This window comes from Symphalangus syndactylus, chromosome 8, assembly GCF_028878055.3.
Source record: "Symphalangus syndactylus isolate Jambi chromosome 8, NHGRI_mSymSyn1-v2.1_pri, whole genome shotgun sequence".
In the NCBI taxonomy this organism is placed as follows: domain Eukaryota; kingdom Metazoa; phylum Chordata; class Mammalia; order Primates; family Hylobatidae; genus Symphalangus; species Symphalangus syndactylus.
Window position 1 is genome coordinate 73,850,249 of NC_072430.2, and position 12,512 is coordinate 73,862,760.

At 36.5% G+C, this 12,512-nt stretch overlaps 1 protein-coding gene across 4 annotated transcripts in view; it reads left to right on the plus strand.

Moving 5' to 3' along the window:
• The window catches only part of UBR3 (ubiquitin protein ligase E3 component n-recognin 3), a 263,885-nt gene that overhangs the window by 154,684 nt on the left and 96,689 nt on the right, over nucleotides 1-12,512 (plus strand). For all 4 annotated transcript variants that reach the window (XM_055289670.1, XM_055289672.1, XM_063644665.1 and 1 more), the window contains exon 25: nucleotides 10,582-10,731. In XM_055289670.1, coding sequence (XP_055145645.1) covers nucleotides 10,582-10,731 — 150 coding nt within the window. The remainder of the gene's footprint in view (nucleotides 1-10,581; nucleotides 10,732-12,512) is intronic.

The following is a 12,512-nucleotide window of genomic DNA, read 5'->3' on the forward strand; positions in this document are numbered from 1 at the left end:
AAAAAAACAAACAAAAAGGAATTCAGAATTGGGACCCGCAATCCAGACCCATATATCTGGATCTGCAATTAAAAACATATATATATATTCTCTTTTTGAATTGATCACTTTATCATTATATAATGACTTTTTTTTCTCTTTTTACAGTTTTGGACTTAATGCCTGTTTTATCTGCATGTTTTTCTTTTTCATTTGCTTGAAAAATTTTTTTTAATTACTTTCAGTTTATATGTGTTTTTACTGGCAAAATGAATTTCTTGTAGGCAGCATATAGTTGGGTCACGTTTTTTTTTTTTTAAATCCATACAGGCAGTGTGTATGTTTTAAGTGGAGAATTTAATTTGTTTACATTCAAGGTTATTATTGATAGATGAGGACTTTTTGTTGTTGTTAATTGTTTTCTTGTTGTGTATCCTTTGTTCCTTTCTTCCTCTCTTATTGTTTATCATTGTGTTTTAGTGATTTTCTGTAGTGATAATGTTTGATTTTTTATCTCTACTATGTGTATCTGGTCTGCTAGTGAGTTTTATACTTTTTCATTTTTTCATGATGGTGATTATTGCATTTTTGTTTCCACACGCAGGACTCTTCTGAGCATTTCTTGTAAGTTTGGTCTAGTGGTGATGAATTCCCTCAGTTTCTCCTTGTCTAGGAGAGACTTTATTTCTCCATTATTTCTGTAGGATAGCTTTGCTGGGTGTAGTATTTTTGGTTGGCAATTCTTTTCTTTCAAAATTTCAAAACTTTGAAAATAACTATTTTTTACTGGCCTATAAGGTTTTTGCTGAGAAATCTGTTCTTAGTCTAATGGGGATTCCCTTATATGTAATTTGATACTTTTCTCTTGCTGTTTTTAGAATTGTCTCTGTCTTTCACTTTTTACAATTTGACTGTGTTTGCCTTGGGGAGGACCTTTTTGAGTCTATTTGAGAACTTTTGAGCTTCTTGTATCTAGATGTCCATATTTCTTCCCATACTTGGGAATTGTTCAGGTGTTACTAGTTTTCTGTGCCATTTTTATCTCTTCTTCTTAATTGTTCACTTAATGGTGTTCCGTAAATCTTATAGGCTTTCTTCACTCTTGTATTCTTTTCCCCCACAAGTAATTTTAAATGACTTATCTTCGCGTTCAGAGATTCCTTTTTCTACTTGTTCAAGTCTGCTGTCGAAGCTCTCTGTGGTATTTTTCTGTTTGATTTATTCAGCTGTTTGGTTCAACTCTTTTGGATTTTTGTTTGGTTCTTTTTCATGATATCTATCTCTTTGTTGAATTTCTTATGCATAAGAAGTTTTCCTGATTCTATTGAATTATGTATCTGTATTTTCTTGTATCTAATTGAGTTTCCTTAAGATTCGTCTTTTGAATTTTTTTCTGGCAATTTGTTAATTTCCTTTTCATTTGGGTCTGTTACTAGAGAGCCATGAGGTTCAAAATCTATATTAGGTTTTTCCAGAGGGACAGAAATGGTAGGATATGTATATATGAAAGGGAGTTTACTAGGGAGAATTGGCTTACATAATTACAAAGATGACATCCCATGATCGGCCATCTGCAAGCTGGGGGATGAGAAAAGCTAGTACCATGGTTCATTCCAAGTCTAAAACCCTCAAAACCAGGGAAGCTGAAAGTACAGTACCCGGTCTGAGGCCAAAGGCCTGAAAACCCCCAAGAGACCTTTGTTACAGGTCCCAAAGCCCAAAGGCCAAAGAACTTGTGTCAAATGTCCAAGGGCAGGAGGAGAAAAGGTGTTCTTCTCTGGGAGGGAGAGAGAGAGAGGAAGCTAAGCAAGCTGACCATCACCCTTCTGCCTGCTTTGTTCTAGCTTTACCCACAGTCTGTTGGATAGTGCTCGCCCACAATGAGGGCAGATATTCCTCTTTCATTCACTGACTCATAGGTCATTCTCCTCTGGAAAACCCTCACAGACACACCCAGAAACAATGTTCCACCAGCCATCTAGGCATCCCTCAATGCAGTCATATTGACACCTCGTATTAGCCCTCAGTTCATTTTGTCGTGTCATATTTCTTTGCTTTTTCATGTTTCTTATGTCACTGCATTGATATCTGTACATCTTGTGGAATTGTTGTGTCTTCTGAACTTCCTAGAGTGGCTTTTGTAGAGAATGATTCACCTACAGTTGAATCTTAGTGTGCTGGCTGGGAAAGATGTGGTGACTCTGTTTCTGGGTGGGTATAGTGGTATAACTTCTATGCAGCTTCTCTGGTGGTGTTCAACATCAGCAATAACTGTAGCCTAGGCTATAGAAGTTTGTGGTAGCAGCAGTGGTGACATAGGCTGTTAATGTCCTTGGTGGCAAGGCCTTTTGGGCTCCTCCTATTCTCATTTTCTCCACAGTGGGGAGACTTACCCAAGGGGATCCCTCTTGGTGTCATGTCTTTCATGGCCTATGAGTACCAGTAGCAGCGCTGGGTTCCAGGTGCAGGTGCTTGGAGGGGCTGTGGGGCCTGGGTTTCATGAACCTATTATGGCACTTGGGTCTTGGTGTGCCATTTTGCTCTCTGTGGTAGGGGTAGATTTAGGTTACCACAGAGTCAGGATCTGTGACTCTGAGGCACCTTCTAGCAGCTTGGATTCAGGGAGTTGGGTTGTTTACCCCTGGGGAACAGGTCACATCTTGCCTCTGGGGAAGAAAGGGTGCTCCTGAGGTTTGAGCCCAGGGTGCAGGGTATAGCCACTATTTGGGAGTCTGAGCCAGTAGGGCTTAGTAGCAGCCATGTCCCTGGGGATGTAGTACTGTGTAGTGGTGACTCTAGACCCTGTGATGGTGGGGCTTGGCAGTATCCCAGACTCAGTGATCCCTGGTGCAGTGTCAGCAAGTATGTCGGAATGGCCAAATACAGATGTCATTTGGGCCCTTAAGGGTTATGGAGTAGCACAGCAGGGAGTCCACTCCCTATGGAGAAGGGTGTCTCAGCAGCTCAGACTGTAGGGGCTAGTCTAGCTCCAGGGAAGCAAGTTACTAGAGTTGTTTGACCTGTATGGAAGAGTGTCTCAGCTCAGCCACTGCTCTGTTTTCCTGGGATGAGGGGTGTTATATCAGCCTAGCCCTAGGCTCTGTAGCTCAGCCAGGGCATCAGTTCCCCAGGAGATATTGTACTGTTAAGAGAATGAAATGGTAAGCCATAGACTGAGAGGAAATATTTGCAAAACACACATCTGATAAAGGACTGGTATTCAAAGGATATAAATAATTCAACAATAAGAAAACAAATAACCTAGTTTTTAAAATGAGCAAAAGATCCGAACAGACACCTTACAAAGAAGACGCAAGAATGGTAAATAAGTATGTCAAAAGATGCTCAGCATCGTTCATCATTAGGGAAATGCAGAGTAAAACAACAGTGAGATACCACTGCATGGCTATGGCTAAATCCAGAAATCTGACACTACCAGTTTTTTGTGAGAATACAGAGCAGTGAGAACTCTAATTCATTGCTGGTTGCAATTCAGAATGGTACAGCTGCTTTGGAAGAGTTTGGCATTTTCCTGTAAAGCTAAGCTTAATCTTACCTTATGATCCATCACTTGTGCTCTTAGATATTTATTTAACTGATTAAAAATCTTATTTCCACACAAAAAATCTTCATACTTATTTTTATAGCAACTTTATTTATAATTGCTCAGAATTGGAAGCAGCTAAGATGTCCTTCCATAGATGAATGGATAAAGAAACTGTGGCACATACATATAATGAAATACTGTCCAGCAATAAAAAGGAATGAACTGTTAAGCCACATGAAGACATGGATGAATCTTAAATACATACTGCTTAGTGAAAGTAGCCAATCTGAAAATATTACATCCTGTGTGTTTCCAGTTATATGACATTCTGGAAAATGCAAAATTATAGAGACAGTAAATAGATCACTGGTTGTCTGGGTTGAGGCACAGGTGAATACATGAAACATGGGAGTTTTTTTAGAGCATTGAAATTATTCTGTGTGATACAGTAAAGTTCGATACGTAACACTGTTAAAACCCTTAGAACTTTATAGCAGAAAGAGTGAATCTTTAAAGTATGTATATTTTAAAAAATCATTTAGGAGTTGGGGTGATCCCAGGATGGAATGCAGACTATGACTGGTGAATCTAACTGTATTACAAATGTATGAACTTGTGATGTATGAAACAACCTCACTGAAAAGAGTAGGGGGACAGGTGCTTCCTACCTAACTTTGGAAATAAATAGTAACAATAAGACTAAAGGCAAAAGGAACTGTGTATAACCAGTGGATAAAAGTTTCCCCATGGCATCATGAGTTAACAATTCTGAAACCACTATACGTATATATTGAGATTGAACAATTAAGGAAATGAATGGCAGATGATGAGAGCTGGATTTCTCACTGTTGGAGTAAGAAGTTACAGATAAGGGGAGAAGGCTAGAGTGATTCATGTGATAATAATGGATTAGAGTTGGGAGACATTAGTATGAACTCATGTTTAGACAGCTCTAGATAAAGATGGAATTATATATGTATAAATACAGGCATATGCATGAGTTAGTGTACAGACACATAGTCCCTTCTTTTGTCAGCCGAAAGGGCCTAGAAGCAAGGACATCCCAGTAGAAACTGGAATGGGGAGTTATATTCCACCTGCTTGAGGGTAAAGGCACTATGTAAAATATTTGGCATTCTTCTGCTTAAGAAACTTATCTGTGTTCCCTTGTTTATTTATTCGTTCATTTATATTAGTATGTACTCATGGATATTTCCCAGGTACAAACACACCCATTGCCCAGGTCTTGGTTTCTAATACAGTCCCCTCCTCCCTTGCTGAAAAGAGGAACTAGGGTCCTTGGAGGCATGGTTGATTTTTAAGAACTGGGGCAGGGAACATGCAGGGTGGATCTGGTATATCTCATAGGGCCAGAAAGTAGAGGGGTACTCAAAAACAAACAACCCCCACCCCCTCTAGTGATGATATGGGCTGGGGCTATGTCAAGGGGCACAGGAGTCAACTGAGAGTTTCCAGTGGCCAAAGCTGGAACAATTTGAGCAACAAAGTAAAGTATAATGCATTATAACCCTGAGTATAAAAGAAATATCAATGAGTATATACTAGTATAAATGAATGAATAAATAAGGTAGCATAGAGAAGTTTCCTATGCAGAAGAATACCAAGTATTTTATGTAGCGCCTTTACCCTCAAGGAGGTGGAATATAACTCCCCACTCCTTAAGTGTGAGCTGCATGTAATGGCTTCTTGGTGTGGAAAGGGGGAAAAGAGTTATTTTACAGTAGAGAAACTTGGGAAACATCTTAACCAGGTGATCAAGGTCAGCATCAGCAGTGGTAATTCATGTTAATATTATGTACCCTTGATATGATGTTATGAGAATGATGCTTCTGTGATCTTCCTCTCTAAAATCGATAACCTTAGACTAATCATGAGAAAAACATCAGACAAATCATAATTGAGGACTCTTATGCAAATACCTGGACAGTACTCCTCAAAACTGTCAAGGTCATCAAAGCAAGGAAACAAGGAAAGTCTGAGAAACTGTCACAGTTTCTTCTTAGAAGAACCTAAGGAGACATAACAACTAAATGTAATGTATCCTGGGATGGAAAAAGGACATTGGATAAAAATGAAGGAAGTCTGAAAAAAATTGGACTTTAGTTAATTTGTCAATATTGTATCAATAAAAATTAATATATATTCATTAATTCTAACAGTTATACCATGCTAATGTAAAGTTTAAGGTGAAACTGTGTGTGGGGGGTACATGCAGTATCTGCAAATCTAAAACTATTCTAAAATGGGAAGATTTTTTTTAAAAAAGAAAGAATGAGAATACTCTATACACCAACTAAAAAAAGAGGAAACCAAGAATGATAATAAAAATGATGACCAGTTGAAGATAATACTGTACATCCTTATCAAAATTAATGATATTGTGCAGTGGGAGTTTTGCAATATTGGCACTTATCTGAGGGAAGTCAGACTTCTTAGCAGAAATCAGTAAACTCTGGTAGTGTACTTAGTTTATGAATAGTAACTCACCTGCTAGGTTAGTAGCAAGTACTTCTCAGTTGTTTTTAAAAATTAAATTGTGTTAAAAAATTTAAAATTTTGGATTAATTTATGCAATAAAAATTCTCTGGGCCTGCCACTGGGCTGCAAACCACACCTTACTCTTTGCTACTTGTGTTTTGCAGTTGCTTATTCCTCTTTCAAATAAAAATGTATTTCACGTGATTTTGAGGGCACCAAATACATCATCCCTGTATCATTTACCCATCCTTCCATTCAGCCACAAACCCCACAAACATGAAAGCAAAACATGAAGCAAGAAGATTTTTTATTGTTCTATAAATACGTATTTTAGTTTAAATTAATCTAATTAATTTATAAATATAAAGGTTAAGAAAGGCAAAGGCTATTTTGTAATTAAAGATTAATTTTATATTAAAATAGGTTCTAACTTTTTAACAAATACTATAACAGGAAGTTTTATGTAACAGTGTAAACTCTTGAAGTAGAACTGTGGTATTTGTGAATATGGAAGCTTCTCACTCTGACGATGTTAAATTAATGGTTGTAAAATAAGTAGATATTAAAGATAAAAATCATTTTGGAAAATGATTTTTTTAATTCCTTAGACTAGAAAATTTTCCAAACGGAAACACCTTTATTACTTTAAATATTAGTTTTCATGACTCATCTTGGTAAGGCAAAGTACTTCAATTCTTTTGAGTTTCTATATTATAATTAACATACAGTAGAATTATTATATTAGTTAGCAATTGTTGTGTAACTAGCTGTCCCACAAAATTTAGTGATTTAAAAAAACGACCCCTAGTTCGTTTTCATGAGTCAGTGAGTAGACTCAGTGGTTCTGTTATGAACCAAACTTTTCTGGAGAAGGCTTAGCTGATCTCATCACCCACAGACCTGTGGGCTGAATTGTGGGTCTGTGATCTGCTGATTGGTTAACAGGGTGCTGCCATGAGCTGGTGAGACAACTTATGTGTGTTTCATTTGGTCTCTCCTCCTCTGGCAAGGTAGCCCACCTGGACTTATTCTCATAGAGATGGTAGAGTTGAGAGAATGAGAGCAAGAGAGAGACACTATGCAAGGTGGAGTTGAGAGAGCGTGAGAGCAAGAGAGAGAAACTATGCAAGATCACCTGAGGCCTAGTCTTGGAAGGCATGTTGTTTTTGCCACATTCTCTCTCCTTTTTTTTTTTTTTTTTTTTTTTTTTAAGATGGAGTCTCACTCATTCTGTCGCCCAGGCTGTAGTATGGTGGTGTGATCTTGGCTCACTGCAGCCTCCGCCTCCCAAGTTCAAGTGATTCTCTTGTCTCAGCCTCCTGAGTAGCTGGGATTACAGGCGTGCGTCACCACACCCAGCCAATTTTTGTACTTTTAGTAGAGATGGGGTTTCGCCATGTTGTCCAGGCTGGTCTTGAGCTCCTGGCCTTAGGCAATCCACCTGCCTCGGCCTCCCAAAAGTGCTGGGATTATAGGTGTGAGCCACCGCGCCCATCCTCCACATTCTCTTCATTAAAACAAGTCAAGGCCAGCTGATATTCAAGGAGTGGGGAAATAAACTCTCTTTTGATGGGAAAAATTACAGTATCACATTGTGAAGAGCCTGGGTACAGGGAGGAGTGGAGAATTGGGGCTGTCTTGCAGTCATTTGGCTAAGTGAAATAGCATTCACAAGAATCAGCTGCTTCATTCAGTTAGATTCTTTTCTGTTCATGTAAAACCAAACAGATAAATTAACTATTGCTTTAGTTATCTTTTTTGTATTTATTTTAATAATATCAATTATGGTAATTTCAGTAGTACTTTTGTTCTAAAAGGGCAAATGTGAGTTTTATACAGAAACCCTTTTAATTTGAATTGAATTGAAAGTTAAAGTAGAACTTAAGAATTCCAGGGTTATTTGGTAGCAAGAATATTTTCATTATTAGTCTCTAGTAACACTTGGATTTGTCATCTTTGACTATTACTCTCTCAGTTTTGCATCTTTTATTCATTTAATTTACCTAGATTGTAAATCATTGTAATCTCTTTATTGCATCAATTTGCATGACATCATTTAGTTTTTTTTTTGGTGTGGAAAATATGTGCAGATATTGATGTGTGCATTAAGTACCTTTATTATAATACTTGTTATGGAATATACCAAGTTACTCATTTAGAGTAGGGGTTTTTAAAAGAAACCTTTTTATTGAAATATACTCATAATGCATGTTTCAGGATTTTAGAGCTTTTTGAGTTTTAACAAACAGATTGTAACTGTATAACCGAATCCAGATTGAGAAACCAGCATCCAAATTGAGAAAAAAATTACCAGCATCCCATAAGCTCCTTTCATGGTCTCTTTCTGTCACTGCTTCTTCCAAGAGTAACCAGTATCATTACTTGTGACTCTGTATATTAGTTTTTCATGCTTTTGTTCTTTAACAATTTACATACAATATGTACTTTTTTGGGGCCTGACTTCTTTCAGAATAGGTTCTTTATTTTTTCATATCTCACAGATAAGTGAGAAACAATAATCACATTTAAATACAGCATTTAATTTGGACACAGATCCTTTTTAAATCTTACTAAAAATGTCAGAATTTGGTACTGGAATGATAGAATCAACCATGTATTACCAATAACATTTTAATTCAACATAGGATATAAAAAGCTGTGACTTTTCCTCCTCTTTTCAGAAATAAACCATGATCTTAGTTTCTTGAAGAAAAAAAGGGACATTGGTGTCTGTAATTTTTAAAGTCAGACTTCAAATAAAAAGTACTGTGCATGAAAACGAGTTCACCTATTTTATTTTCATGCCATTGGTACTGTATTACCATTGAAGATTGTCACTGAAGTTTCTTTTAAAAACTAGAAAAGATGACTTAGCATCTTGGATAATGTGTTTTGGCATCGGAGTTTCTTTGAGGTTTTGAAGTCGATTGTACCAAGACTTATAAAAAAAAGAAGAAGATCTTTATGTGTAAGATAGGGTTAATGAAATTGTATTTCTTTGGCACTTAACACGAGACTGAGTTATTTCACTGTACTTTGTCAGGTATCTCTGTGTTCTCCTTTGCACTTGAGAGCAGACGCATTTCTTTTTTCTCTATGGTTTTCTCTTCTCTTTTCTCCCTAAGACCCAAAGTAGTCTCATATCAACTCTTTTCTTTTCTTTTTTTTTCCGAGGCATAGTTTCACTCTTGTTGCCCAGGCTGGACTGCAGTGGTGTGATAGCTAACTGCAACCTCTGCCTCCTGGGTTCAAGTGATTCTCCTGCCTTAGCCTTCCAAGTAGCCAGGATTACAGGTGCCCGCCACCATGCCTGGCCAATTTTTTGCATTTTTAGTATAGACAGGGTTTCACCATGTTCGCCAGGCTTGGTCTCAAACTCCTGACCTCAGGTGATCCGCCTGCCTCAGCCTCCCAAAGTGCTGGGATTACAGGCATGAACCACCGTGCCTGGCCTCATATCAACTCTTAATGGCCTCTGGTACTTTTTTCTTTTGAAATCTTCTTTTCATTTTGACCTACCAATGTATTTTCATAGACATTGTGCTTTTTGGTTTGATTCTATTCATGTACTGTTTTTGTTTTTGTTTGCTAATTTCTTTGTGGCATCTTTTTATTTCCATTAATACTAGGCATTACCCAAAGTTCTATTTTAGGTTACTGTCCCTTTTCCTCTCAGTCATTCTTCATAAGTATCAGATGTATGTATATCTGCATGAATTCTTATTTTAAAATATCTAAACGACGTTTTTCTTATTTCTGACATGTATCTTTACATATTTACTTAGATGTGCCTCCATCTTTTAAACATTTCATAAAGCACTTCTGCTTCCCTGTTCTTCCCAGTCTCTTCCACCCATTTCTTTGTCACCAGTGGCAGCATCACTTATCTTCATGAATTGAAGTGTCTTTATCTGTAAATAATTATTAACTCAATATTTTATTTTTTGCTATTAATAACATTATATCACCAGAGGATTACTGCTATTTTTGATGAGTTCTGCTTTATTCATATATAATATGGTCATATCTTTATGATTTCCCTACATTAAAAAACATATTGATAGCTACTATTTCTGAGATATAATCACTAGAATTGAGAGTGAGAAAGAAATAGTTTTTTTCTCTTTTATATTCTAGTAAATACTACTATATTTTTCCAAGAGCTGTCATGTTGTTGTGAATAACCCCTTAGGTGCCTCAAGGAAAATTAAAACAAACATCTCCCTTCTTTCTGTAACATATTATTTTAAAATATTTTTCTTTTGATATAAATATCTTTGCCTCTGTGTTTTCTGTATTTTATATTTGAATGATACAACATTAGAAGTGTATTTAACCATATTTTAGTTTAAATCTTTCATTTTTAAAGTCTTTGCATTATTTTATCTGTCTAAATATTTTACTTGAGTAAGGTAATTTTTTCCACAGTTTTATTACTATATACTTTTATTGATATTGAAGCTAAAAATTGTTTTAACTTGATTTTTCTCTCACACTTTCATTGAAGAGAGGTTTTCCTCCTAAGGAATTAAAGAGATGTAACTTTTTCCCCTCAGATTCTCCTGAGAATGATATTCCTATGGAGATCACCACGGCAGAACCACAGGTTTCCGAGGCAGTATATGACTGTGTTATTTGTGGACAGAGTGGCCCCTCCTCTGAAGACCGACCTACTGGATTAGTTGTACTGTTACAAGCATCCTCAGGTGAAATCAAAGTAATTTTTTCATGGGAACATTTTAGAGCCGAAGTATGTACAACAGATTAATAAATATCTGTATTAAATGAAAATTATATCTTTGTCTACTTATAACTAGTCAAGGGTCAGTTTAGATCCAAATAACAAAGATTCTTTATCTGCTTATATCTTACTTTCCTGGACATGGGTGTTAGAAGAAACTCGTAACAGAGATCTTGCTATATGGTTTCACAATTTTTTTCTTTAAAGTGTGATGGTGTATTACCAATGCTAGGTGGCCAATAACTGTGTTCAGCTTTCTTGGTAATTATAATTGTTCTGGCTGGGTGTGGTGCCTCGCATCTGTAATCCCAGCACTTTGGGAGGCTGAGGTGGGCAGATCACCTGAGGTCAGCAGTTTGATACTAGCCAGGCCAACATGGTGAAACCCCGTCTCTACTAAAAATATAAAATATTGGCTGGTGTGGTGGAGGGCGCCTGTAATCCCAGCTACTTGGGAGCCTGAGGCAGGAGAATCGCTGGAACCTGGGAGGCAGAGGTTGCAGTGAGCTGAGGTTGCACCACTGCACTCCAGCCTGGGTGACAGAGCAAGACTCTGTCTCTAAAAAAAAAAACAATTATTCTAAAATCTGGAAAACTCCTTAACCCATAAATATTGTCAGTTTTTAATTACACAAGGCATATTTAGACAGCTCTGCCTTTATTTGTTCAAACAGTCTGTGAATTGGTATGTTTACCAGTCTATAGTTTTAAACTATATAATTTTATTATAAATTATGAATGTATAATTTTAAAAGTTTGAAGGATTTGTCTGAGTGGTGTCCATTGTCTTCCATAATGAAGTATTTTTGAGGGTAGTGCTAATTCTTACACAATCTAGTCGCAATAAATTTAATCCTTTTCCAACAAGAGTATATGTAAAATAAAGAGAAAAAAAATTCTTATGTATTTCTCCAGAGGATTATTTTCTAGGGTGTTAACTCTCTGAATTAGTAGGGTAAAGTGGAAAGAGTTAGATATTAGAAACTCCCCTGAATTCAAATATGGTATTGCTTTACTTACTGTGGCCAAATATGTTTTTTTCTTTTATGTAGAGAGCTCATATTGACTTTAGAGGATTTTTGTGTTGGTTAAGTAATGTAATATAAGCAAAAAGAATCCAATATGATGCCTAGTAAATTCATTTCTTCTGTTACTCTTCTTGCCTAAAATGAATTGATTTGGGGAATCCTGATTTAGTGGGACACTGAAGTAGAGCTGTCAAAATCAGAAATGCTTACTGAAAGGGAAATGTATGGAAGTATTAACTACTTTTACAGCTACTTTTCCTTTCTACTACTCTTAGGAAAGCAGTTTATTAGATTATTGCCAATTGACTTTCAACTTCGTGACTAAATACTATATAGTTATCAATTTAATGATTTGTTTTATTCATTAATTTATTTCATAGATATTTATTGAGCTCCTAGGTGTCAGGCACTGTTCTAGTAAGAAACAAAACAAAATCCCTGTTCCAATGAAACTTATGTTCTTGTTTTAAGCTTTTATTTGTTCATTATTTTAAAGTTTATTTGGTCTGTTACTTTTTAAAGTCTCTTTTAAACAATTGTATATGCTAGCTAGACCAATAAATATTGAACAGTTGCACTATACTGTAGCTGCCTTATCCCTTAGAGATAGAAGGAAGAAAATAAGAAACTAATATTGCCAGGACACAGTGGTTGACGCCTGTAATTCCAGCACTTTGGGAAGCCAAGGTGGGAGGATTACTTGAGTCTAGGAGTTCAA